At 47.6% G+C, this 25,138-nt stretch overlaps 1 protein-coding gene across 4 annotated transcripts; it reads right to left on the reverse strand.

Annotated features, from left to right (window-relative positions):
• Window positions 1-4,211: 4,211 nt before the first annotated feature.
• Window positions 4,212-23,012, reverse strand: AMMECR1L (AMMECR1 like). 4 transcript variants are annotated; one of them, XM_059927712.1, is made up of 9 exons: window positions 22,735-23,012; window positions 21,112-21,221; window positions 12,862-13,306; window positions 10,707-10,817; window positions 10,289-10,403; window positions 9,527-9,617; window positions 8,169-8,285; window positions 7,917-8,013; window positions 4,212-6,222 (listed from the first exon to the last, which is right to left on the reverse strand). In XM_059927712.1, exons 3-9 carry the CDS (start codon window positions 13,266-13,268, stop codon window positions 6,111-6,113), a joined length of 1,050 nt encoding a protein of 349 aa, XP_059783695.1. In that variant the 5' UTR covers window positions 13,269-13,306; window positions 21,112-21,221; window positions 22,735-23,012; the 3' UTR covers window positions 4,212-6,110. The 4 variants fall into 4 exon arrangements, with proteins under 4 accessions (XP_059783695.1, XP_059783691.1, XP_059783692.1 ...); XM_059927708.1 differs by lacking the exon at window positions 8,169-8,285; XM_059927709.1 differs by lacking the exons at window positions 8,169-8,285; window positions 21,112-21,221.
• Window positions 23,013-25,138: the final 2,126 nt, after the last annotated feature.

Here is a 25,138-nt window from a genome sequence, read left to right on the forward strand (position 1 = left end):
CCTGTTGGAACATTTGGATGATACTTAGAAAAGTAAGCAGGGGCTTTTCTGGTGGCGCAGTGGTTAAGAATCCGCCTGACAATGCAGGGCACACGGGTTCAATCCCTGGGATCCCTGGTCCGGGAACATCCCACATGCCGCGGAGCAACTAAGCCCGTGCGCCACAACTACTGAGCCTGGGCTCTAGAGGCCATGAGCCACAACTACTGCGCCTGCGTGCCACAACTACTGAAGCCCGCATGCCTCAACTACTGAAGCCCACGTGCCTAGAGCCCATGCTCCGCAAGAAGAGAAGCCACCGCAGCGAGAAGCCCGCACACCCGCAACGAAGAGTAGCCCCCGCTCGCTGCAACTAGAGAAAGCCCGCCGGCAGCAACGAAGACCCAATGCAGCCAAAAATAAATAAATTAATTAATTAATTTAAAAAAAGATAAGTAAGCAAATGAAAAAGTTTCCAGCTTGAGAGAAAACAGATGGCTGTACAATGAAGGAAATAATCACAGTACACTACTTGGCTCAGGAGTGAGCCACGTTTAGGTATCATGTGAGCTCTGTTAACAGAAAATGAATGAGGATATTACCAGACGAGAATATGTACCCGTATTCCTTTGATTTATAAATATAATTTTCACAAAGTTAATTTGCCTTGTATCTGTATTTCCAGAAGAAATGTATCCGGTGAATTAATGGCAGGTTATATAGTATCGTTAGAGCTTACTACCGCCTTGAAGGGCTTTCCTACACAGTTCATTACAGCTGTGGACCGATGTCCCGAGGAGTCTGGGGACATGCAGCAGCTGGGTGTGGGAACTCAGCGTAGGCCTCTTTCTCTCATCTGTCCATCCAACAGGGCTTTACAGAGCAACTACTACTTACTGGACTTACATGGGCTGCCCCCAGGGCTAGCCGGATACCCAACACACACAGCAGGAGAGAAGTCAACAGGTGAAGAGAGAAGAAAGGAGAATAACAAATAATACATAGTGATGTTTCATAGGTTGGTTTGTCCACATTTTCGTTCAGGAAAACCATCATAAGTACTTAAGTGCAAAGCCCTGAGGTTAAAAAGATGAATCAGTCCTAGAGCTGTCCCCAAAAGGAGCTCACTAAGAGTAGCTGATGCAAGATCTGGACTTATTTTCCATCATAAAAGACAGAAGGTGGCAAGGGGTATGAGGGATATGGAAGGATACAGAGAAAGAGGTCATTATGCTCCACAAGAGCTACTATGGTTCTTTGTACTATATTGGCTCAGGGTCAAGTTCTTCAACCAGCCCAGTGAGTGCCTTTCAAAGGCAGATATTCAAGCCAAGGTCACAGACCCTAGATTGATCTCGAAGCAGCTTTAGAGCACTTCCTCCACCCTCAGTCTCACAAGAACCACCGATCTCTGACCACATGGCTTAGTTCACGTTTCAGACAACAGAATGAGTTTAAAATGGCAAATTTTGTGTTATGTATATTTTACCACCACCAAAAACAAAAAAAACAATATGGAATTCCATGCTGTTTAATTGCAAATATGGTATACCTATCTCTAGAACTATAATTGCTCTTGAAGGAACAGAATTCCTCTCACACACCCCAGAGTTATTACCAAAGTCTGTTTGGTAATACCAAACTATTACCAGTTGTTGTGATCTATTTCCAAAATTATCATCTAACCCTGACAGCGTATACCTGTGGCCAAGTTGTAAGGGCTTCAGAACTGGGTATGTTAAAAAAATTTTTTTACATCCTTACAAATAAAAATTTAAACCAAAGACTAACAATATCAGCATATGAATGTTTGTAAGGTTTGAAAAATTATTCCTTGCCATTCTCTCCAAACACGCCTCATCCTTTCTGGGCCATCCAAAAGCAAGAAACTTTCCTTTAGGTCAGACCACACCAACGTCCCAGGGTCTTTGTTTGGGTTAATTAACCTCACCAAATGACATCTTAAATTTGAGCATCCCCCCCACCCCCGAGTTCAGGTTGTAGCTTTCTGGGCAAGGTCAGTTTCACTGGAGAACCTAATGAGAACTATGAACCTTCTTTCTAGAAAAATCCAAATTTTAAAGGGTTCACAAACCTTAGTTCAGAAAAGTTGGCTCTAATAAACCAATGGCATTACTACCAACCACAAAAAAAATAAATAAATAAAAGTGCAAGGTTATTGGGTATCATGAACACCACACAAAAACATGCAGGCTGAATAAATATGATCTGGTTGGCTGTCTTTAAAAATAAAATGACTAGGGGCTTCCCTGGTGGCGCAGTGATTGGGAGTCTGCCTGCCAGTGCAGGGGACACAGGTTCCAGCCCTGGTCCGGGAGGATCCCACGTGCCGCGGAGCAACTAAGCCCGTGCGCCACAACTACTGAGCCTGTGCTCTGGAGCCCGCGTGCCACAAGTGCTGAGGCCCACGCTCCTGGAGCCTGTGCTCCACAACGGAAGAAGCCACCACAGTGAGAAGCCTGCGTGCCGCAACTAGAGAAGAGCCCTCGCGCAGCAATGAAGACCCAACACAGTCAAAATTAAATAAATAAATAAATAAATAAAATTAAAAAAAATAAATAAATAAAATGACTAAAATAATAATCAAATTACTATTACTACTATTCAAAAAAAAAAGGCAAGACAAAGAACAATTTTTACCCATTATGATTTATTCTCTACAATACTTTGTTAAAGAGTTCAATGATTTGCACTCAGAAGTTATATAGCCAAGAGGCAACCAAGTGTAATACAAAGAATTGGTCTAAAGTCTTTGCACTGAAGGCCATACAAAGTCTCTTGCTTCAGGGAAGTAAGAATGAAAATAAACAAAAAGAACAAATAGCTCCCTAGGCTCCAGAATCTCAATAGAAAATAACGTCAACAGTTAGTGAAATTTTAGGTGTTAACATATCATGGAAAACAGATCTTGTGCAAATATTAAAATTAACACCCAGGACTTTTGTACAGATGATATTTATTATAAACAATAAAATATATGTAATGTCTCAACTACAAACCTTTCATGTTGAAAGGGTCTCTAACATGAGTTGCTTTAATATCATGAAGCGAAAAAGTTTAAGAACCTCACAGTGGAAACAACCCAACACCGACGAACTCTAGTGATCAGACATTCTCTTTTAGTTAATGGAGAACAAGGACAATTCGAAATTACAGAGAGAATGTCCTAGCTGTGGGTATTATGAGACAAGCCAACCTTCCAGACCAAAAGGCACTCACAGCTAGGGAGGAAACGAACTCCGAACCAAAGCAGCCAAGGTGGGCTGGTTCCTTGAAAGCAGTGGTTACTGTTCAGCTTGAGCAGCCCAGGGACAAAGGAAACACCGAGCAGAAAACCTTCCCTTCTCTTTAAACCCACCACTCCCACTCCGTGGACTGACCGCCCCCATCACTGCTGTGGTCAACCACGTGGAAGGCAGGTCAGTTCCAGTTCGGAGCTGTCATCTCCCTATGCAAAGCTGCCACGTGGATGATCCAGACTTGGTATTTTTCCTGAGAGCCACCTGCCGTACGTCTTCAGGAGGTGACCTTGACCGTGTACTTCCAGACCACTTCCTGACTAGACCCCATTCGGGACAGACACTGAGAGTGCCATGCCTGACGAGGCCAAACAGTTTTCCTCGGTCGACTCCCGAGTCCCCTCGCCAAGGCAAGAGGACCTCGAGCATCTCCACTGCTGGACGTGGATGGGGGCGTGAGGGAATGTGCAGGGAGTCGGGCTTCTTCACTCCAGAAAGTGAAGAGAGCCCACGGAGCCCTCGTCAGTGTGGTGCTGGGCTTCAGGAGCCCGATTCTTGTGCACTGATTTTTTTTTCCCCCCATTTCCTGGGTTTTAAAATTTTCTGTTCATTTTCTTAAATGGCAGGTATCCTACCCCACCCTCAATAAAATAAAAAACATACTATACGTTGGGGAAGACAAATAGGGCAACATTTCTACGAGAAAAAACAGGCTTGAAAGAGCATGGCACTGAAGATGCTTGCATGACCAGTCTCACTGAGCGTGCTCAGGGGTGAAAGTTTAGCACCATTTTTTTTGCTTTTTTTAAACTTTAGAAATTAAACACAACTTTCAACATAGAAGACTTGAACAGGAATGAGTGTAGCCCTATGTAGCAATACTGTTGTACAAATTGGAGGTGGGCGGTTTAGTCCAGAGCTGCTGACCACCCTGACATCGATCCATGGCACCTAAGAGTAACTGCCGTCACATTTATTTGCAACAAGACATTTATTATTCTCAGCAGCAGGAAATCACGAGACAATCCCTTCCTCTTCGGAAGCCTGTTTTCATGAACACCGCGAGGGAAACGCGGCGGCGTGCAGGAGCCCAGCCCGCGCATCCAGACGTCAGCCGGCGCTCCCCTTGCCCGTTCCACACCCTCGCCCACAGCAGAGGACGGTGCCGAGCTCACCGGCTCACCCTCACCCATCTCTTGAAGAAACGAGACAGCCACGCCTAGAAGAGCACGTGTGTCGTTCCTTAGACTGTGCCCTTGCTCCCCCTCCCCCGTTCCTGGCAGAAGAAAACTCCAAAGACCCTTTGACTTGAACATCTGCCCATTTCGGAAAGCCACACCACTACCACATAAACATTAAAAATAAATTAAATCAAAACACTGTGTTCACTGGGTTGACACCCAATCCACGTCAAGAGTTCTCTAAACACGTTGTTGAAAACCAGTGTATCACCCGTAGGGTCCTTTCTTCCAACTGGCCACCTCTTCCTGTGAATCATTTCAGCAGTGCTTCTGTGACCGTGTTTTCAAAGCGTCTTCCAAGTCCCCAACTTCTGTGAACTTTGCCACCACATGAGTGAAGAATAGGCAAGAGGGAGGAGAAACTTGCTGACAGGTATTTGGAATCAGCAACAACGAGAAAGGGAAATATGCCACATGAAAAGTATGAATGACCTAGAATAAAATGAGCTATTTGGAACTCTGCCATGGTGGAGTGAAGATTCCCGGCATGTTAGGCAAGATAAAGATTCACCTTGTTTAATGACACAGCTTTGTTCTCAAGTCCTGTAAGGACTGTAAGAGCAACAGTTTTCCCACTTCTCCAGGCAAACTAGAAAAAGGAACTCCTCTGCTTACAGGTCTCTCAGGATGTTTGCCTGAACAGAAAAACAGCTTAGAGACCCTGGATTCTCTCCTATGCCGACGTGCCCTTCTAGAGGCCAACCCAAGTGCTTGTGTGAACACCTGTGCCCTCTGAGAACCTAGATCCAGCTATAGGCACTGCCACCAGTAGAGGAGTGAGGTAGCCGGGTGGTAAGGAAGAGGCCTCTCCCTCGACACTGCTCGCGGCGATGCCGTCAGGACCTCCCGCGGGCATCCCACTACATTCCTCGGCAGGCTACACCACAGCGCTCTGTTCAGTACCAGGAGACTCAATGCAGAAAGAGTGCCAGAAAATCCAACTGAGAGTGGGATGAGAATTAAAACCTTTGAGGCTAACTGAGCAATGAGATCTGCAACGCCATCCAAAGGGCTTCCGATCTTGAGGTGGGTCTCTGTCCAGGAGCCGCAAAGGACTCATGGTGCCCACGTTCGACCCTAACATGGCGTCCACTTACGAAGCATGGAGGTTGAGATCAACTCGTGGTATGCAATACACTGGAAGTTTAAAAAAAGTAATTTAAAACAACCTAAAAACGTTTCTTGTTGGTCTCCGTTGCCCAGACTGCCAGGGGAATACACCTACTCGCTCTGGGGAGGCTGCAGGGGTGTGTGTGGGCTAAGCCTTCATGGACCATCAATTCCAGCTTCCACTGAGTGGCCAACACACAGGCAGCAAATCACCAGCGGCACCTGCAGCCAAGGTCTTCTGAACCCACACGGAATTCTCACTAGTCATGGAGGAGCCCCAATCCAACGGAACCCCATACTGAGGAAAGGCTGAGATAAGGCTTGGGCCCCTCAAGTTCTGTTTCATTCGATGTAACCCCACCCCCCTCAGTCGGCTGGAGGCAGACTTGGCAACGGAAGCTAGCATCATAAAATGGTGCAGTAATAAAAGTAACTGGACCAGGAAGAGGAGGCATCTGCTCCGATGATGTCATAGCCACTGGTGGCCACGGGGGGGTGGGACTGGTCATGCAGCCGCGTGTCAGGAGTAATGATTGTAGAGGGGCGGGGCATGAAGAGTGCCATTCTGGAAACAGTGCTGTCGAGAAGCAATATATTCTGCATAACTGATTGTCACCTTCTCACTTCGGTACCTGTGTAAGGAAACAGGAAAGGGTATTAGGAACCCCAAACACTTCATTCTGCAGTCACGCAGCAGAGAAAACCAAAAGCTTATTCCACATTTTGAAAGAATAAAATGGAAGACCGAGAGCAATCTTACTTACAGAAAATGAAAGACAGCACAAGAAAACAGTGTTGTTATTACAAATGAACAAGATGAAAAAGCACAATCACAATTCACCCCTGAGAATCTGTTTTCTGCACATCCCACCTTTAAACACTTCATATGCTTATCACCAGGCTGCTCTTAAGCAATCTGCTACTAGGGTCTGGGTGGAGAATTTCAAGGTCAAATTACATGGGTAGCAGACTGGAAGATGGCTGCACCAATGCCCAGTGTACAATGCATATCTACTTTCAGGTTAAAATGTGATAAATTTGACAGAAATGCAACCTCAACTTGCAGAAAAGCAACAAACAAGTTATTTATAAACTAAAAGGGGCACAGATACCTAATTCTGGGTCAAATTCTGACGAAGCAGGTTAAAAGATCCTGGGGCTATAGAGGATGGGTCTCACTTCCCAGATGAATATGCCATATCATATCACAGGGCCATCAGAACAGAATTCATAGCACTCTGGCCTTGCTCTGGAAAGAGCCATGAGTCAGGATGCGAAGCATGGGGTGTTACAAACCTATGGAGCCTACTACAGACCACAGGAGCTGGGTGTGACAATCCTTACCCAGAGCCATCTCTTTCCCACTGTAATCACTCCTCCACTGCAAGGTGATTATTCCTGAATTTTGACAGGGAAATGGCTGTTCAAATAAATTATAATAATAATGATAATAATAATGCTTTGTATTTGAAGATTTTTCTTTTTTTTGGAACCCAAAGCATTTCAAAGACACGGGGTTATCTTCCAAATAGACCTGTGAGGTTACGATATTGATTATTCATCATTTTACAGATGAACAGGCCGACAGAGGTCCACAGACACCCCACAGAAGCTAAACCTTTCAGTGTTTCCGACTTCAGTAGGGATGGGGAGAGGACCGACATCTACCGACCACCTACAATGTGGCCTGGCCCTGGACTAGAGCTTCTGCATGCATGACCTTACCACACCCTGAAACAACCCCAAGGCGTTATCATTCACCTCTTACGGACAGGAAATTTTTTTTTTCTGCTCAGAGAGGTGGAAAAACTGGCCCAGGTCACACAGCTAGCAAGTGGTGGAGCTGCGATTCAGAGTCCAGCCCGTGCATATTTTCCTACACTAGGCAGCCTCCCCGTACAAGTATTAGCCCCAGACAGGCAGGGGCGTTTCCTTGGAATTATTCCATCAACAGGCCACCTGACTACATGTGACGACTTCAGCTGACCCCGGACTTCTGTACTGAGAGCTTTTTCTCCTGCCTTCAGCCTTCCCGCTCAGCCTCCCAGCAAGTGGGCCTGACAGACACACCCACGACCTGCTCAGCGGCGACCCTGCTCCCACGGTGCTAGCAGCTTAGCCAGCAGCTTAGCCGTGGGCACGCCCAGCATGCTGGAGAGTCTCCGCCTGTGCTGCCACTGCTTCCTCGGAGCTGCTGCCTCACCCATACTTCTTTGGTTTAGAGACACTAACAGAGAAAATGTTTCTCTTCCCCTGTCTGTCAAAAGTGTCCTCCATCCAACCCCAACTGAATTAAAATGACAAGGAAAATAAGACAGTGGCTTACCTGGTGAGTTTGATGGTTTTTCTGAATTCACTGGTAATTGGAGCCTTAAAGCCACCTTTCCTGAGCAAGGAGTCTATCGTCTGGATCTGATCCCAGTCTGAGGAGAAGGCAGGCACACTGAGGTCAGCGCACAGTGACACAAGAATGGGCTGTGCTCTGACACCACAGTGACAGGACAGGAGGAGCCAGGTCTGCTGCGAGCAGAGCAAGCCTGGGCACTGCCCCACGTCCCTGGAGCCCCGTCTGCCTCACTGGCAGTCCAAGGAGAATCCGAGATGTGAGACGACGCCCAACACACGTCACTAACGGCTGTCCCCAGGCCCCCTGCTTCTGAGTCTTTCCTGTCAGATATGATCCCAGTACAACTATCTAGGAGCAAACACGGTCCCAGCGTAGACCAGCCTGTTGGCCTAGTGCTGTAACCAGGGCTATTCTGGGAGAAGAGAGAATTCATACTCTGCGCTTGTATTCCTTCGTGTGACCTTCCTTCGTTTCGATGATTTCTAGGAGTCGTTTTCTACTACAGAGACTTGACAGCAGGAAAGAAACTATTCCTTTAGGAAGGATGGGAAGGTGTTCACACATCTACCATTGTGTTGTTCTTGAAACATTTTCAACAGATATAACCAAATATATCAAATTGAAAACCAAAGAGAACCCCCTAAATTATTGCAGTAGGTGCCTTGATTTTTTTAATTTTCCCAACCAGTTTTCAAATGGCAAAAGTGCTTGATTATTTACCTATATTATCATCACATCTCACTATTAGGAAATAACTCCTGGTGTGCCTCCTTGGACAGAAATGCCAGATTTATGATCTCAATGAAGTGGTTAAAAGGCTTCCTCCTTTTTATGCCATATCCTCACCGCTTTTGAAAAACTTTAAACACAACCACGATGGGAACCAACAAGGCAAGCCCTCTCCACATAATTAGTTCACTGATATACTGAACCGGATATTTTTCTCTATTCCAGGTTCACACCTAACAAATACATATTATTTTCAAAAAACAGACCAGCTCCAAGAAAGAAAGAAAACTGGGTCATACACCAGACTGCACGAGCACCATTTTAAGGTATTCTTCTAACTATGCTTTGAAAGAGAAAACCTGCCCAACCCATTTCCTACCTTTCATGTCCCACTGTTAAGAACTAAGTACCTACTGAGTTCTTTAAAAAAACAGGAGAGATTATGTTCTGCATTCTTCCAATTATAACACTGTGTAGTAACTCACGACCAAAAGGTCAAAACCCACTAATACGGGCAACCTCCCTTTACAATGAACTCCATAATATGACCAAGTTGATTGCTGGAATTTTCCTACGATTAACCACTGCAGTTTTGGGGGCCAAGAAATACTACTACTCACTGAAAGTACGTGAAACGAGCGGCTGGGCACGGGAAGTCTTTACCCCTCTTCTCTTCCCAGCTCCTACATCTTTTGGGGAGGCTCTCATTCTTTCAGGACTTGATAGATACGGGGAGAGGAAGAAAGGCACTCATTCTCAGTTACAGTTGGGCTGAAAGGCAGCACACTCCGCTTTCCTGCCCGTTACTTGGCAACACTGTGAACAGTATCATTCACGGAAATTCCATGTCTCCAACTCACCTTGTTCCTTTGCAACCTCAGGTAAATATGTGGCTGTACGTTTGACGCCTTTTTCATTGATGAATTCAATTCGAATCCCATGGACCCCAACCTACAAAAACACACAACCAGTAAATGGCATTTACTCACTCTAGCGGAACTTCAATTATCCTCATATAAATCGACACTGTCCCCTGACCAGCTTGACCCAGGGCTGAGAAAAGGGGAGGCTCTTGCCTTTCATGACTCACTCTCTCTCTCAGGCATGGAAGCCAAAGAAACTGCTGCTTTAGGGAAAGTGAGAGTCTACCTGCAGCCACCTCTCGGAGAGTACGGAGGCTACAGAAATACATTCTCTCAACAGTTCATCCGAAGATCTTGAATATTCCACCTTTAATCTACTCCAGTCAAAGAACATGCCACAGGGTTTTGATCTGGGTTCCTGACTCTTCACACATGGGCTCACATGGATAACAACTTTCATCCAAGGGCTTACCACGAAGAATCAGGAATGTTCTCCTTTATCCCCATTCCTATTTCTTATTAGACATGGGAAAAGGATGTGGACCAGAGTAGACTGGGAAGAACGGGAGAAGAAAGGCTTCCCATTTCTTCCTACTTCTACCGTAGCACCTCTTCTGTCACCCAAGTTGCCTACAGTTCCTTCCAAACTCAGCTTTCACATTCTCATACCCTCGCTCAATGAAGGAGATACATTACCATGTACTAACCCGAACCCAAATGCAACGAGAGATGCAGAGTTCCAAATGCGGCTGTTCTCACCTCCCAGTCCAGGTAATCACTGGCATCCTCAAAGTTAGTAAGGAGGGAGACAGAGCAGAAAAGTTTAGGCAGCTCCTCTCGGGTCAGGGGGGGGAACCGGCTGTCCTTAAGTGCACTGGAGAGGACAGAAAACATAAGTGAGGCTGCTCCGGAGCCGGGAGCCGACATCACGTGCCGGACGCTGACGGCTCTCGAGCGCCGCGGAGAACATCCACTATCCATCAGCCCGCACATGCTGAGAACAACCTGAGGCCGCTGACTGCCTGTACTTGGACCGGTAAGTGGCTCACCAGGTGAATGCCCCTACACTTCCTGATCATCCGAAAGAGAGCACTCGGACCTCACCACTCAGAAGAGGCAGGCAGTTCTTTTCCATTTTGGCCAATAATGTACCAGTCTTACGTGCGGTCGCCATTACCTGGTTAGCGTGTATTCCCTGAGTCCTGAGTGAAGATTCATGGCTGAGAAGGTCCCAATGCAGCCACGAAGCCGCTTGTCCCGCCCTGTCTTCCACGTCACAAAGAGCGGGCTGAAAGAGCAAGCACACGTCAGTCAGGGAAGAAGAACACCTCGGCTCTAGCCCTGTTCGTCTGTTCTTCCCCTCAAGGACGGCGTTCTGACGCGGGCTGTCTGAAAGGCTCGGCCCTCTCCGCCCTCTCGGAGCCGCGCGGCCCCGGGGCGTAAACGGAGAGGAAATCGCCGCGAGGCACGAGAAGAAAGGCCCCTGCTCACAGCCTCACTCCACTCTAGCACCACGTGGACGTGCCGTTTTCTTCTTCCTCTGCCCGGGACTCAACTCTTTCTTCTTCTAGTTCTCCATGTCTTTCTCCTCTTGTTTACTCTCTTTTCATGTGTCTACGCTCCCAGTTCCACCTTCACGAAGACACACGGGGCCTGCACACCTTCTCCGCTCAACCCCGCATCGTGCCCATCATTATTTCTGCCTCTCCTGCTCGTAAATTGCAGAAAAAAAGAAAAAGTCTCCTCAAGACAGCTTATTCTTGGGGACTTCCCCGGCAGTCCGGGGTCAGGACTCGGCGCTTTCACTGCCGAGGGCTCGGGTTCGATCCCTGCTGGGGAAACAAGGATCCCGCAAGCCAAGTGGCGCCGCTAAGATAAAATAAAAAGCTTATTCTTAGCAGAAGTTAACCACTTTCTAGGCCCAAGTCATGCTGCATTAGGCTACATCCGATTGACGCTGACAGATGTTTTAGGCAGAGGTTACAGGGCTGTCCCCTCTTCCTGAAATTCCTCCATATTCCTATGCCCTTACCTCTTTGATTCTTGAGTTAACACTTCTCAAAAGCAACTTAAATTTTTTAAGTTATCTCACTTTGATCATTATTACAAAGCAGGATCTCCCACCTACCCATCTTTTCCTTCCAGTAAAACACTTGAACACCACCGGCCAAAGTTAATGTTCCAAAACCTGCTCAAAAACCCTTCAAGAATTCCACTGTCTCCACACCCTACAATGCTGCGGCCACCACCTACTCTTCCAAACCCATGTCCCTCTCCTGCAAGGGACACACCTGATCCCACTCAGATCAAGGCTTAGACTCTCCACCGACTCAGTCAGGATTTTTCTGTTCACGGTATCGCACGGCAATACTTCCCTAAAGAGTGAGCACATTTTTCTCTGCATTTCTTCTCCTCTGACACAATCACAGGAGTAACTTCCTCTCCACCTCTGCCCAGACGGTGTGTGAACACTATTTAGCTTCTGTGTGTGATCTGCCAACTCAAGTCTTCCGAGAGCAAGGACTTTTTCTTCATACTCCTCCATTCCCTGCCCAGTGGGGCTACGCACCGCCTCAGTATGGCATTAACAGTCGAGGAATGATGATCAGTCAGTGAATGCTCTAAAAGCATCTCCTAAAAAAATAAAAATAAAAAAGCAGCAGTGCTCTTTAAAGCCACCTCAAAGCTGCTTCCAATTGAGAAAGAAAGCATTGGCATGAGCATCTTCACTTGACTTTCCCCTTTACACATATTCCTTATTAAAGTCATTGACACCTCGAGGGGACCTGGGACAAATAACAGAGTCGTGAACTAGAAACAGTAAAGCAAATTCTGACATTGCTGGTGGGGTGCCGGCAGCCCCATGGGACTGACAGTGAACCAAGTGAGGGGACCCCTGTTAGGAGCATCTCAGCTCCCACTAAATGAGCTCCTAGTCTCCCACCTGGCACCCAGACACTGGCAGGTCACTTGGGCTTCAACGGTGCTCGGGTCCACAATGGTGTGATGGTGTGACTTCTCCACGTGAGAGGTTAGATGACCTACCCACTGCCATTTGAACCAACAGAAGACCAAGAACGAAACCCTCCTGATTCCCGGAACATTACTTTGACAAGCCAACCGCTCCTGCAGACACAGCCTAGTACCCTTCCATTACTGAGCCCAGTGAGTGTTCTAGACATTGGCTGCACATTTCTCAGCATCCTATTCCCATCAACCTTTGCCCAAATCGTGTTAAGCTTTTTATAAGGAGCAGACTCGCTCAAGAGAATGCCCCCGACAGAGGCGTCACGCCTTCCTCACCGCCCCCGACGCGCGGCCGCTTTACTCACTAGGGGTCATTGGTGAACCTAGGGAGGCGCGGCTGTGGGAAGCCGTACAGGTGACAGTAGAGGACGTCGAAGCAGTAGCAGCACATCTCTGCGGTCACCACCAGATTCTTGGTGACGTTGGCAGTTCCATTGGGCCGGGGGAGAGGGCTCAGCGCTCCCGATGCGGGGTTCATCCGTGTGATGGGAGGGTTTCCAGGTCCCAGAGTCAAGTCCGACACGTTCTCGCGACCATTGCCGCCGTCCACATGCTGGTGGTTCTGAAGAGGCCCCGCGCTGGAGCCGGGGACGGCTGTGGACTGGCTCCCGTGGCCGTGCGCCCCACCTGCAGACAGCTTAGGCTTCTTAACCCCACAGCAGCCTGCTGCCAGCTTGGGCTCCAGTGGGGGGACGCAGCGTCGTTTTCCCATCCTGAACCGGTGCTTGAGGTCTGGAATGCTGCGGAACCCTAACCCAGAAGAGAACATGCAAGCGTTAACTCAAATGGTTAGCTGCAAGGAGGACACAAAATTCAAAGAGAAAGGGTCTCCATGCAGAGGGTAGGAGCCATCAAATTCTTTCTTGCCCAGGTCACACTGGTTGCAAAGGGTGGCAGACCAGTGGGCTAGAAGAGACCCTGAGTTCCAGACCGAAGGCGCCTAACCTCTTCCTCGGGGGGAGCTATTTTCCATTTTCCATAAAAGGTCATCATCACCACGGACGGAGGCAGGCCTCAGGCAGCCCCCTCTTGCCCCAGACTCCCTGGGCAGAAAGAAGGGTGGGGTGGCAGCCAGCGTGCAGCTGAATGGGGACGTTTCCAGGCCGACTGCAAGGCTGCACTTGACCCACCAGGCTCCTCATCAGGATGCTCCCTCTACCTCTGTAGAGGCTCCAAAGGGAACCACCCTGTTTTTAAAGAACCCAGAGGGACTTCCACGCTGCTCCGTGTTAACCACATCCTTTCCGCAGCTTCCTCATCACTAACCTCGGTGTATCTGTGTAACTTTAGCCCCGGACCTCTGTGAAGACGAAAGGCGGCGGCTGTTCTGACGAGAGCGCGCTCGCTGACGCCGGGCTCCCCGCCCGCCTGTCCGTCCTCACAGCTGTCCGGCACAGCCTCGCTCATTTCCTTCGGCTCTCCTCTGAACTCACTCCAAGTTCTACACTTCTGTCCTGTCAAGGCCCCGTTCAAAAAAAGCTACGACCTAGCAGAAACCCTTCTTCACACAAATGACCCAAGCTTCACAGCCCTTTTGTGAGGTAGCTATTTCTGCCCTGTCACAGCAAGGCAGGCAGATGCAAAGCCATCAGCTTAACAAAATGTGGCATCAGATGGGCCAGGAAACCGGAGAGCCCCAACTGATAAAGGGGAGGAAGGAATCTTTTTCCACTAAATTCTTTTTCTTAAAAAGCCTAAGGTAAAGATATATAGCTATAACATGACCAAGATCCTTTTCTGCTGTCTGTGTCTGTAATCAGCAGCCACAGGCAAAGAGATCCTAGTTATTTCAATGTCGATAATACCAAAGTTTGTAAAATTCTGCTGACTTGAGAAAAGTACACTTTGTTTTTCCTCAAGTCATTACCTGTTAGCTGTAGCCCTCCCACTGAAAAAAAATATATAATTCCTACCTAAAATTTTCCCTGTGGTTTGAACACGTAGCACACAATTGCCTTTTAGGCACTGCTCTACTGTATAGTATTTTGATTGTAACTTCTACAACCTTTTACATCCAATTAGATATGCACGTACCCGTTTGCAATGCCGTAATTTCTACAAAAACCACCTGCCACTTTAGGTTGAATGAGACACAAAAATTTCACAAATATTGCTTATGGTCTTGATATATGCTGATCCCTAACAAACACACATTTTTGTATCTAAGACAGTTCTTCGGAAGATGAAAGTTGTCTCTAGCAGAGGAATAACAGCTTGCCTGCTTCAATGTCTGGCCTGAAACAGGGGCTTCTTTTTGAGAAAGCCTCATGCACTTGATGCAGTAAAACCTCCAACGACTAGATTATTTCTGAGCACGGATATCACTGCCTCGTTCGGACTGTTAAGAAAGGGAGCAGAAGATCTCGGTTAAAAATGCCGCCTCCAGGGCTTCCCTGGTGGCGCAGTGGTTGAGAATCTGCCTGTTAATGCAGGGGACACGGGTTCGAGCCCTGGTCTGGGAGGATCCCACATGCCGCGGAGCGGCTGGGCCCGTGAGCCACAACTACTGAGCCTGCGCGTCTGGAGCCTGTGCCCCGCAGCGGGAGGGGCCGCGATAGTGAAAGGCCCGCGCACTGCGATGAAGAGCGGTCCCCGCACCGCGATGAAGGGTGGCCCCCGCTTGCCGCAACTAGAGAAAGCCCTCGCACGAACCGAAGACCCAACACAGCCAAAAATAAAATAATAAATAAATAAATAAAGTAGCTATAAAAAAAAAAAAAAAAAAAAATGCCGCCTCCAGAGCCAAATGGCCTGGGCTCAAATCCTGACTCCTCCAGGATTAACCTCTCTCTGCCTCAGTTCCCTCAAACTGGGAATAACAAGAGCACGTGCCTCATGGGGCTGTTGGGAGAACTGAGTTTAATGTGTGTCAGCTGCTTCCATACAGCGTCTGGCATAAAGTCAGCTGCTCTTATCGTCTGGGCTTATCATCTGCTCCCACCAGGAAGGAAACTCCCGGAAGGCCAGGACTTCGCTGGGCACTCAGGGCTTAGAGCACCGAACAGGTGCTCTTTAAACAGGATTTCACTGAATCCTCAAAACCACTCAGCAAGGAGGACAACATTACCGTCATTTTATGAAGGAGGAAACTTAGGTTTAACGAGCAAGATAATCTGCCCAAAGCCAGGCTGTCGCTAAGTGGCAGAGTCAGGATTTGGACCACAATCCATCTGTAAGACTCCAAAGCCTGGGTCTTCCCACCAAGCCACAAAGAAGAATGAGGCCTGCCAATAATATCCATTGGATTCAGTCCCTTTCCTAAGGGCATGATTTAAAAAAAAAAAAAAAAAATCAAGGGTATACTAAAAACTAAAAGAATAGTTTGCAAAATCTTGCCAACAAAAATGGAGCAGGGAAAAAAAAAAAATCAAAACCTAAGCCCAAAGCCAGTATCTCCGCCATCCCCCTGACAATCATCAGTACCCCTGCCATTGTCCCTTGACTCCACAAGGGATGGCACTGCCCTCTGAGCTCTTACCTGACTTTCCACCTTGTGCATAACTGTGTGCAGGGGGTTTAGGACACGTGTTGAATGAAGCAGAGGGACCATCTCTCGAGAGCTAGAGTTTTAACAGCACCAACAGGGCCCTGAGGCTCTGCCTCTAGAGAGTCCCAAAATTCAAAGAGGCAAAGAGGAGGGATAAAATAGGTTAAAAAAAGAAATCTTTCCTCATTCTCCTTACACCAAAGCACACCTGAAGGAAGGGCGAAATGTCATGAGATAGTGGCAACTCAGGTGTTTCTCTGCAGGTGCTATCAGCTACCTGACTGTGAAACATCCTACAACAGAGCAATAGAAGGGATTTTCAAACCATGCCAAGGCAGGTGAGCTCAAGCCTAGGAAGGTTCTGCCTACATATCACGTACAATCACCGATCTGCAGTGGGGCATGATCACAACTGACACCAAGAGAATACATTTAACAATTCCCCCTCCCCAACTATGATTTGTAATCAGTAGAACCCACCAGAATCTTGTGGTTCCTTAGGCCCGAGCTTTCTCTGGAGGCCACTAAGCAAACAATTCAACCGATATTCTCAATTAGTGACCAAAGGCAGAGTTAGAGACTTTCTGCCTCAAAAATATATTAGAAGGCATTTCTTTAAAAATTTGTTCCATAAATTTAAATCTACAGAAAATTTCAAACATATACAAAGTAAATTAGTGTAATGAACCCAATACCCAGCTTTAACAATTTTCAACAAAGGGCCAATCTTATTTCATCTGCAGCCTACTTACTCCATCTCCCCACCTCCTACTGAATTTTTAAGGTTTGTTTTTTAAAGGGGCCAATATTTTACCTATATGTCAGCGTCAAGCAAATGTTAAGTGAACGACAGTTAAGACTGTGAAGGTGCTGGTAGTGAGTACTTTCACTTACCATGTCAACCTCAACCTATCAATTTCATCAAGTTTCTCTTTAAAGTGAGACTCTTCTAACCCCACTCCAACAAAGTGGGCATCTCACCACAACTAAGTGTCCCAGGCTCGGCTCCCGGGACTGTCCTACAGTGACTAAAGACACATTCATTTCTCCAGCCGCTCGGCTTCTGAGGGCACAGTGTGAGATCCCTCAGAATAACAGCATTTCAGTACAACAGACTAACCTGCTGTCCGACCAGCTAAAAACAAATACCCCAATGGCATATTCTACCTCTTCTAGGACTGTGTGCATTTGTTCTCACTCTTCCCCCAAACCTCATAAAAACTACCAGCAATGGTATACTGATCATAGTAGGAGTAAATAAATGTTACTCCTGTCAAGCTGGTTCATCTGAAGTAATTGGAATCAGGCAAAAACCCTTGCTCTGTAAACACATATATCACTAAGACCCTTCGGAGCCTTCAGTTGGTTACTCTTTCAAAGCTAAACTCAAGGGCCACTTTAAGGGCCAACGGTAGTGATGTCATTTTCCTACTGTCTGTCCACTTTAGAACGAACAATGAGAAAGAACTAGTTAAAACTGGATTTCCACCAGATGGAGACAATACCCATACTTCCACAAAAAGCTGGAGGAAATAACAGGAATCACTGTTTTACCTCTTAAGACCGTCTAACCTACCAAGTGTCAAATGAAGTAAAGTTGCTCTCAGTGTTGAAAAAGTCACCACACCCTTTACCTGACACGCAGTACTCAAGGGGTCCTGGCCTTCACGAGGGTGCACAACAAAGGCACCTCTCCGGCCCCCTCTGTTGGAAAGCTGAGCAGTACATTGTTGATCGGGGCCGAGTGGCCTACAAAGCCACTTAAATTCCAGCCAGCAATGAACTCACCAACACCTTTAGTCTCAGAGGCCAAGCTGCATTTGTGTTTTTTCTTTCGCAACACCTAACACAGTGCCTTGCACATGGTGCACACACCAACAATCTTATCTACAGATCTCCCAGCAATTCCATTTAAGCTAGCCTTTCTAATAAAAAGAATATTTATGGCACAACCTGACCTTTAGATACTCTTGTTTCACTGTGAGGTGCTGACTGTTGAGTGTGTCAGAAGCGGAAAGTGACCAAAATACAAGTATCTATTATTATCAACAATGTCAACTCAGGGAATTCCCTGGCGGTCCAGTGGTTAGGACCCGGCGCTATCACGGCTGGGGCCTGGGTTCGATCCCTGGCTGGGGTCCTAAGATCCCGCAAGCCTCGTGGTGCGGCCAAAAAAAAACAAAAACAAAAACCAAAAAAAAGCAAAACACAATGTCAACTCTACTCAGCCCAAACCAAGGAACGGTTTAATTCATAGCAAGATGGAGAGCCAACGTGGACAATTCATTCTAAAAAACACGTCAAATATCCCCTACATTAACTTCTTGGTTTGGTTTATGGTGGTAGCTGTCTTCTTGACTAAAACACAGTAACTGGTCAGTCCTAGACTTGGCCGCGGGTGCTGTTAACCGTAGGTTGCTCAAGGCTTTCCTTCCAAAGGACACACCTAGTTTCTAAACTGCACTTGAAAAGAATTTTCTTTTCTTTTTGAAAGATGGGGCGCTTTAAGAGCTACCCAAGGGAGCATTATTTGTCTGGAGGGCAATCTACGATTTCAGGGGTTAATACACAACTATACTCCAATAAAAATTTTAAAAAAAGGAGTTAATACAAATGATGTCTCATAAATTGCTGATGTTATAAACATAAACAAGGTGTGGAGACCAGTACTGAGGGGAGGACGTGAGGACACCCTGACAGACGTGGCTGGCTGGGCAGGAGGGCCTTCCCTCCCTTGCTGGGGGTCCCTTCCAAGGCTCCTAAGTCCACTGAAAACAACAAGTTGGTGCCTTCCCAGAGCAGCTCCCATCTTCAGAGGACACAGCCCAGGCTTTGGGGTTACTGTCTAGGCTCAAATCCCAAATCTGACTTACCAGGTACAAACTCAGGCAGGCTGTCACGTCTCTGTGGACCTGGGCTCCTGCTACCACAGAGAGCTAGTTGTGAGCAATTCACTAAGACATGAAAAGCATCTAGCAGTTCTCTGGCACAGAACTACTATTTATTAAAGCATCTGCTACTACTAATATTAGGACTACCTTTACCGATAAAAGTAGGGTTGGTTATATAAATAACATAGGTCTGAGTTCTTACAATTTCTAGAGGGATAAATGTCCTCATAATAAAATTCTATTAAGAACTACCATGTAGGCTCAAAGACATTATTTTAAAAAAATTTTTATTGGAGTATAGTTGATTTACAATGTCATGTTAGTTTCAGATGTAGAGCAAAGTGAATCAGTTATACATATACATATATCCACTTTTTTTTTTTTTAGATTCTTTTCCCATATAGGTCATTACAGAGTATTGAGTAGACTTCCCTGTGCTATACAGTAGGTTCTTACTAGTTATCTGTTTTACATATAGTAGTGGGTGTATGTCCATCCCAATCTCCCAATTTATCCCTCCCCCCCTTCTCCCCTGGTAACCATAAGTTTGTGTTCTACATCCGTGACTCTACTTCTGTTTTGTAAATACATTAAAAGATCATATTATTAACATGGGGTTATTACTCTAATGACCTTGACGCTTTTCCTCTTTGGAGAGCCGTGCTTCTAATAAGTCATCCACTGCTTTTTTCATTGTGAGATGCCAAAAGATATAAGGAATATTGGGCTGAGGGTTGTGCACAGTTCTGTTCTACAAGGGTCCTCTTTTAAGCTTGCAGCCATACACCAAAAAGAAACTAAATTTGCTAAATATGCTGTTATTACAGAAATCTTGATATATATTGAGTACTAACAGAACTACTGAGTCAAAGTAGTTAGATTTCCAACAATAACCAGATTAAAACATCTAGAAAAGCCTGGAGGTGGAAAAAAAAAAATATAGAGTCACCTTTTGAAGCCTCAAAACAGCCTATGCGGAGGCATGACCTTATAACAAAGGAAATAGATTTGGAAGGTAGGCAAAAAGCAAAGAAAAAAGGGGTCTCTGCATTTTCTTCTGTTATTATTTACTGTCCGGATGTCTATTCAAACCAAGCTTTATGCAGAAGGGAACAAGCTGCTGTTTCCTTTGTGACACAGAGTTGAACTGAAATTCAATTTAATAATTATTTGAGCAGTGAAACGGCACCTGAGCTATAATTCTGGCCTACTTATTATGGAACTATTCCAAGAAACAGTCAGATGCAAGACCCGCAAACATTCTGGTCATCATTTCAAATAATCATTTCTACACGAAAGCCCATCATACACACATACACATCCAAAACATTTGCTGTGTGAAAATTTTCCCTGCGAAAAATGAATCTACCTATACAATTGCTTTTAAAATTTACAGATTTAGAAAAATACACAGTACCATACACTTTCATGTCAACTTAGCTTAAGGACAAACATGGCTACAAGGAGTCAAATGCTTTGTTTTCTTTTTAGATCCCCTCCCTTTACTATGTGAGCTACGGCAGGGTGCCAGATCCTTCTGGGCCTCGGTTCTTTCATTTGTAAAATGAAAATATTTGTCCTCTGCCTTCCTCACAGAGTGGCTGTGAGCCTCCAGTAAGATGCGAAGCACTCTGGAAAACTCTCTTACAAGTGTTTGCATACCATTATTAACAAACTTGAGGGGAACACAGCAGTAATAAAAAATTTTCCAGAACTTGGTTTACGTGTAGACTTTTAATTATTTTTAAGAAAACAGTTATCACCCTAGCAGATTCAGGGCAAAATGCTCCAAAAATCTCTGAAGATTATACCCACGTGGAAGACACCCAATAATTGACCTTGACAGGAACTGCATTAACCTACAAGTTATGATCTTGTCTTTAAAAAATGCATAATTTGGGAAGGGGTGGGAGGCGGACCTTATGTACACGAAGGGTAAGTGTAATACTACACCACCATCTAGGTCACTCTAATGGGATAATGGAAAATAATCTTGTCTTTACATATAAAGAAAGCAAGTGGAAGGGTTCATCAGCTTTAGGACACCCTCATGGAAGCAGAATAACAGAAGTGAACAAAGTAAACCTACATCCTGAAGTCCTAGCACAGGCCTAAAATGAAAAAAGAGAGCAAAAGCAACAAAATTCTAGTCTAAGTATGTCCAAGGTAATACTCACTGAAAGCAGAAAGTTTGTATTGCCAGGGGAACAGCTATAACAGAGGAGGGGAGCTATTTTGTCTGTGAAATGAATTTTCTTCCTTCCGATTCCATTCCTTCTTCCTGTACCTAAGATGGAAATGCAGGTGCAGTGAATGAACAAAATCAAGGCAGTGCCGAGGTAAGAGATGGTTTCTGAAAAACTACAACTCAACAGAGCAATTTCTAGAAAGAAGAAAAAAAAAGCGAAGGAACAGGCTTTAATCCAAAACATTTCAAAATCTAAATACAAGGCAGCAAGGGCAGCCCCATGCACAAAATCACCTCATCCCTGGTGCCGTCACCAAGAAGGGTGAGCAAGGAGGAGCAAAGGTTTTATTGAACCTGAACATAAAACACACATTAAAACTTCCTCCACCACTAATTTAGACCAAAACTTGTTCTCAGGCCAAGATACACCATTTCAAGGTTCTCCACTGGTTTCAGAATACAAACAGATTCCCAAATCCTCTGCAAAGATGGTGCTGAAGGATTACTGGACAGCATGCCAGGGTCCTGAGGCCAGGCCATCTTGTTATCCCAGGTGGAGACGATAACTGTAGGTAAGAGTCACCCATCGTACTCTTCGGCTGGCATAAATCTCTTCGTAATCTCTTTACCAACTCTCCCCACCAGCCCCAGAAGTAGAGATGTGAGTTATTCCCAAAGATGTAAACAGGAGACTCCAGGCCCCACCCACTCTATCCTAGGAGAGGGCAGTGAAAGAGGATAGGCCCAGAGGGATAAGGGTGAGGGAGTGTGGCAAAGTGAGGAGTTCAGATCAGGACAGGGGATGGAGGAGGGCGAGGAATGAAGGGCAAAGCTCACAGCCTGGGAAGGAGGGAGGCATAAAACCCACAAGAGTGTCAGGTGGAGGGATGATGGAAACGGGGGCTCTGGGTGGATAAGGAAGGACAGAATGAGGGTGGGGTTAAGAAGAAAGAGAAGAAGAGGCAAAAGCATGCGTGTGAAAAGAGAGTTCAGCAAGGAAAGGGCGAGATACAGGGGGGAGAGGAGAGGCCAGAGCGGGGAGGGACCAAACAGGCAGAGAGAAAGGTGAATGGTAATGAAAAGGGGGTGGAAGGAGAGCGCGGGGCGCCGGGAGTAGTGGTGGGACGACCCAGCGACTGGTAGGGCAGCGAGGGCCGAGCCGCGGGGGTGGAATCCAGACGTCGGGCGGGGGAGGGGGCGGTGGGACTGGGGGCGAGGGCCGCCAGGCGGCGCCGGAGACCACCAAACTTTACACGACCCGAGACTGCTTCCTGGAGGGAGTGCAGAAAGGAGCTGGAGCCTCGCCCGGCCTCGCCTAGCGGCCCGGGGGCAGGGGCGCCCGCCCACCCCCCTCCCCAGCACGCCTCCTGACCCCCCTGCGCCCGGCGGGCACACGCGGCCCGCAGGCCCCGCCTGCCGCCTCCTTTCACCGCCGCCCGGGAGCTCCCCCCAACGCTGTCCCGGGACCCTCTCCCCGAACCCGGGGGGACCCGCTCCCCGGCCCCTCCAGTCGCTCCGGGGTGAGGAGGCCCGGCGCGCACGGCGGCAGCTGGAGGGAGGCCGGCCCGGCGGGCACGGGGGAGGAGGGAGCGGCGCAGACCGAGTTTCCCACCTTTCCTCCTGGCCCAGACGCAGCCGGGGCAGACGGGACCTCTCGCGCTCTGCCTCCTCCTCCTGCTTCATGGAGCCATGCACCTGGGTGGGGGCTCCCGAGAGAAGCGGGCCGCGGGCGGGCCAGACGCGCGGCGCGGACGGGGCGGGGCCAAGAAGGCCAGCGGGGGGCGGGCGGAGGAGGAAGCGGCGGGGCGGCGGTAGCGGTAGGAAAGAACTGCTAAAGGTAGTCCCCGGGGCAGCTGGAGGACTGAGCCGAGCCGGGACCCGAGTCTTCCGGTATCCCAGCAGCCACCGGAGGCAGTGAGGTAATGGAGGAAGAATGTAGGGAGTCCTCCAGTGGTCCACACGCCCTCTAGCGAGTCGCCAAAACCATAGAGATTAGGGAGCCACCGGAGCACCACCCCGCTACTGTCACGTGGCCTGACTCGGCGCACTTTATTGGCTGGCGCCGACTCTACGGGATTGTATTTAGGAGGCTGCTTCCCAGTCTTTGGGCCGAGTCCCCGGCAGTTGGAATAAAAAGGGGCGGGCAGTGAGGCACCGAGAGGAGGCCGGCCGGCTGGTTTCCCCCCTCCACCCCCAGGTCGCTGAGCGGGCCGGCCGGCGCAGTGCACGCCGGGCCGCCTTGGCTTCTGCGAGCGAGCGCAGAGCGCGCCGGGAGTTGTAGTGCGGCCGGCAGGGCGGCATTGTCCGCGACGCGGCCCAGGTGCCGGCTGGGCACGCCAGCCGGGGTGTCCCGGCTTCGCTGCTCCGCCCTCTCCCGCGTTAGGACCCAACACTCACCTGCCCACGGCTTTTCTTCCCGAGCGCCCACGGTCGCGTCGCTTCCCCCGACCGGGCCGCAGCCTTCGAAAGCAGCCAGGAAGGCGCAGCTCAGACCAGCTTTAAATGCAGCTGACCCACTGGTTCCGGCCCGGCCCGCGGGGAGGTGTTCCAGGCTCGGCCTCCAGGCCAGCCTCCTCGTGGACGGGAAGGGGCAGACTACACCCGGGTGGTGCCAGGAGCCCACCTCTCTGACTTGACCCCGTGCGTCCCCAGCCTGGAGACGACTCAGGTGGAATTACCCACAGTACAGGCTTAATTCAATAGGTCGACTAAACCCTTTCTTAGCACTATAGCAGGGCAAGAGCCTCAAACACAGCACTACAAAAAACCCCAGTTTTTAAAAATTAGGAGTAAATCATTTTACTTTCAAATACTTGCTATTTGATTTGACGACTTAGCGTTTTTATTTTAATTACAGATGGATTTGCCCTAAAAGTCTTTTATTTCTGCCCTGCTCCCTCACCCTAACCACTCCAAACAAACCGTTTAGGCCCTGCAGTAAAGGCATGCCCTATTTTAAAGTATTGCCAGTCTTGTTAAGAACACACATGCAACCCCACAGTTTTGTTTATGCACAAAGGAATCCTTAACGTGTTTGTCTTCAAGGAGCAAAGAAAAGTACCTAGTAAAAAATGCAAATCATATCTAACAGTGAAGCTTTCCAGCAAAACCCTTCTGCTCTGGAATGCATAATGTACTAAAGCATAATAAGATCTACTACGACAAGACTTTTAGCATAATTACCTGTAGGCAGCAAACACCGAGAGTGATTGGTGCCTCTTGGACCTGGGACTCACAGAGAACCTGGCAAAGCACAGCAGTGGAAGAAAGAGACAATGATGCCTTCCAGAACGGGAGGTCGGTTTTTTTTAAAGCCATCTATAGCAGTCTTCATAATTCCTGTCACAGTCTTGATGAGCTTATCTGCTGTTGAGGCCCACATTGGCCGGTTTCTAACCTCTGTCGGCCTCAAAAACTACAAATTAGATGATCACATGGCCTAGAGCCAGAAATGCAGGAGGCAGCAAGCCAGAGTTCATGTTTGTTTCTGAATTAGAAGACCAAATCCTGACTTTAAATAATCAGAATAAATTTCACGTAGTGAAGCTCTTTCCAGCTGAAAGTCTTAAAACATGGCATCTGGAAAAGGGCCTTAGGCTATTGCTCCCAGGGTGGTACTATGTTGTCATTAAACAGCCCACAGATAAGGGAGTTATTGCTCTCTGGTTATCAGGCTGCCAGGAGGTAAATGATGGAACCAAGTTGGATTTGAAATACTCTCAAAACAAAAACAAACCTTGCCTTGAGCTGTCAAACGGCATTTTACTGAGAAGTGGGACCCACACACTGCTGCTGTTGTTTACTGACGCCAAAAGGCAAAGGGTCAGGACTTTAAAAAGTCACTTTGGGGTCACCTCACATCAGCAAGCAACAGCGAACTGGTGCAAAAAGAAACAGAGTGAACTTAGGAACAAGAGAAAGAAATGAGGGCAATTTATGCCATAGATATGGAAGGGGCTGGGTCTCATTTTCTCATTTTCTGCACATAATACAGAAGCCTGGTACATAGTAGACAT

Source organism: Balaenoptera ricei, chromosome 7, assembly GCF_028023285.1.
Source record: "Balaenoptera ricei isolate mBalRic1 chromosome 7, mBalRic1.hap2, whole genome shotgun sequence".
Classification (NCBI taxonomy): Eukaryota; Metazoa; Chordata; class Mammalia; order Artiodactyla; family Balaenopteridae; genus Balaenoptera; species Balaenoptera ricei.